The sequence below is a fragment of the Chiloscyllium plagiosum genome, chromosome 17 (assembly GCF_004010195.1).
Source record: "Chiloscyllium plagiosum isolate BGI_BamShark_2017 chromosome 17, ASM401019v2, whole genome shotgun sequence".
Taxonomy (NCBI): Eukaryota; Metazoa; Chordata; class Chondrichthyes; order Orectolobiformes; family Hemiscylliidae; genus Chiloscyllium; species Chiloscyllium plagiosum.
The window spans coordinates 42,660,507-42,662,218 of record NC_057726.1 but is presented as its reverse complement, the minus strand read 5'-3'; the positions used below and the strand labels follow the sequence as shown (position 1 = coordinate 42,662,218).

At 48.1% G+C, this 1,712-nt stretch overlaps 1 protein-coding gene across 2 annotated transcripts in view; it reads right to left on the bottom strand.

Moving 5' to 3' along the window:
* Positions 1-833, bottom strand: part of nkd1 (NKD inhibitor of WNT signaling pathway 1) — a 105,331-nt gene extending 104,498 nt beyond the window's left edge. Inside the window, exons 1-3 of one of the 2 annotated variants that reach the window (XM_043706957.1) lie at positions 527-833; positions 373-405; positions 116-228 (exon numbers count right to left, since the gene is read on the bottom strand). In XM_043706957.1, coding sequence (XP_043562892.1) covers positions 116-228; positions 373-405; positions 527-551 — 171 coding nt within the window. In that variant the 5' untranslated portion in view covers positions 552-833. The remainder of the gene's footprint in view (positions 1-115; positions 229-372; positions 406-526) is intronic. The other variant, XM_043706958.1, reaches the window with a different exon arrangement.
* Between the last annotated feature and the right edge of the window lie 879 nt (positions 834-1,712).

Sequence of the window (1,712 nt, the reverse complement as noted above, 5' to 3'; positions counted from 1 at the left end):
TTGGAGGAGCTGAAGGGGGGGGGGGGGGTTGTAGGGTGATGTTGGGTGGGGGGCGCGGGGAAGAGGTATATCTGGCTGGGGTGGAGGGTGTGGGGAATGGTGAGTCGACCCTTACCGCGGTAGAAAGCCTCCAGCCCGCTCTCTGGGAGCCCGAGCTGTTCCTCTGTTTGACGATCCAATCCTCCAGCCCCTTTCGACTTAAACAAGCGTTCACCACAAAACTGTCACCTAGAGTCAAGATCGACAACAAAAAGAAAACACAGACCCGTGGGGTTCTTCTTCCAAACAGAAGCTGTGGTCAAATATGGAGGAAACTTTTTTTTAAAAAACTCACGTAAAGTTTAAAACTTTAAAATAAGAGCAAATGCCTACCTTCGGGACTTTCTCTGGGTTTGCAAACGGCGGCTGTTCAGCAAGAAGATGGAACAAAATGGGGAGGGGGGGGAGAGAAAAGGTAACTATGATGAGAGGGTCTTTATTTTACAGTGGAGTGTCTATGAAAGGTTTGGATGTCTTGTCTGCTTACCATGTTTGGAGTGAAGTTTCCCCATGTCTAGTGCTCTGTCTGCATCGGGCTGGATTCCGGGAACATCGGGAGATGTAGTGGGTGGGAGGGGAGGGGGGGGGGGTTCCCGGGTTTAGAGATCCATGATTTGGTTCGAGGGGAAGCTTGCTTCTTCAGTCCATGCTGCAGCTCCGCTGCTGCCTCTGTGTATGTTGTGAAGCGCTGCTGCTGCTCTTCTGCTCCTGCTCAGAGTGCCTCCTTCCCCAGCCCAGCCCTCCCCCTCTCTTTCTCTCTCTCTCTCTCTCTAACACACAAGGAGGCAGTGACAGGGAGAAACTTCACCCACACGATCGGCTGATTGACACCCACCTCATTCAGCTCACTGCACCCAGGCCCGCCTCCCCCTTCTTTTATTGGTCGCTCAGCAGATGAAAGGAAAATTGCATTTTTCCACACTCCCCCACCCACCAAACGCCTTTGGAATAAAAGCACTTCCGTCAACTCACTGAGGGCAGCAGCCAAGGGTCGAGCAACATCGACTCCAGCAGCATGTTTTATCTTCGACACAATTTTAAACCTTCCCTTAAAGAAAGGCTGCAGAGATTCATCAGGACAGTTATTAAGATGCGGGGTAATGTTCCTACCTCTGAGGCAGGGTTCAAGTCCCACCTGTTCCCCAGCTGTGTAATGATATCTCTGAACAGGTTGGTTAGGAAATAGTCTGGTGGAGGATGGGACCGAGTTGATGTTTCAGTTCTCCTGCTCCCTCCTTTTTAGGATTGTTCAATATCATTCAGCAGCGTTCTTTGGCTTTCAAGAATTAATCAATAAGCTCCTGAATAATTGCTGCGAGCATCACAGATATAAACAAAATGCTTCATTATTTTCACATTTGTATGTATTAGTTGTTAAGATAGTGGAGATCCTGGCTTTTGCTGGTGTAGACGGAGTGGTAGGTTTTGCTATACAACTTGCTGCAATATATTGAACCACAAGTTGGTCATCTCTATGTGTTCCTTCGCTTTGTGTCTGATAACTTTTTATCTCATTCTTTTCACCAGGTTATAGTCCAACAGGCTTATTTGAAATCACAAACTTTCTGAGCACTACTTCCTTAGATGAAGTCCTGTCATGTTCGTTCACATGGTGTGGGAGTCCCTGACTAGGCTCGCATATATTGCCCACCACTAATTGCCTTTGAGAAGAT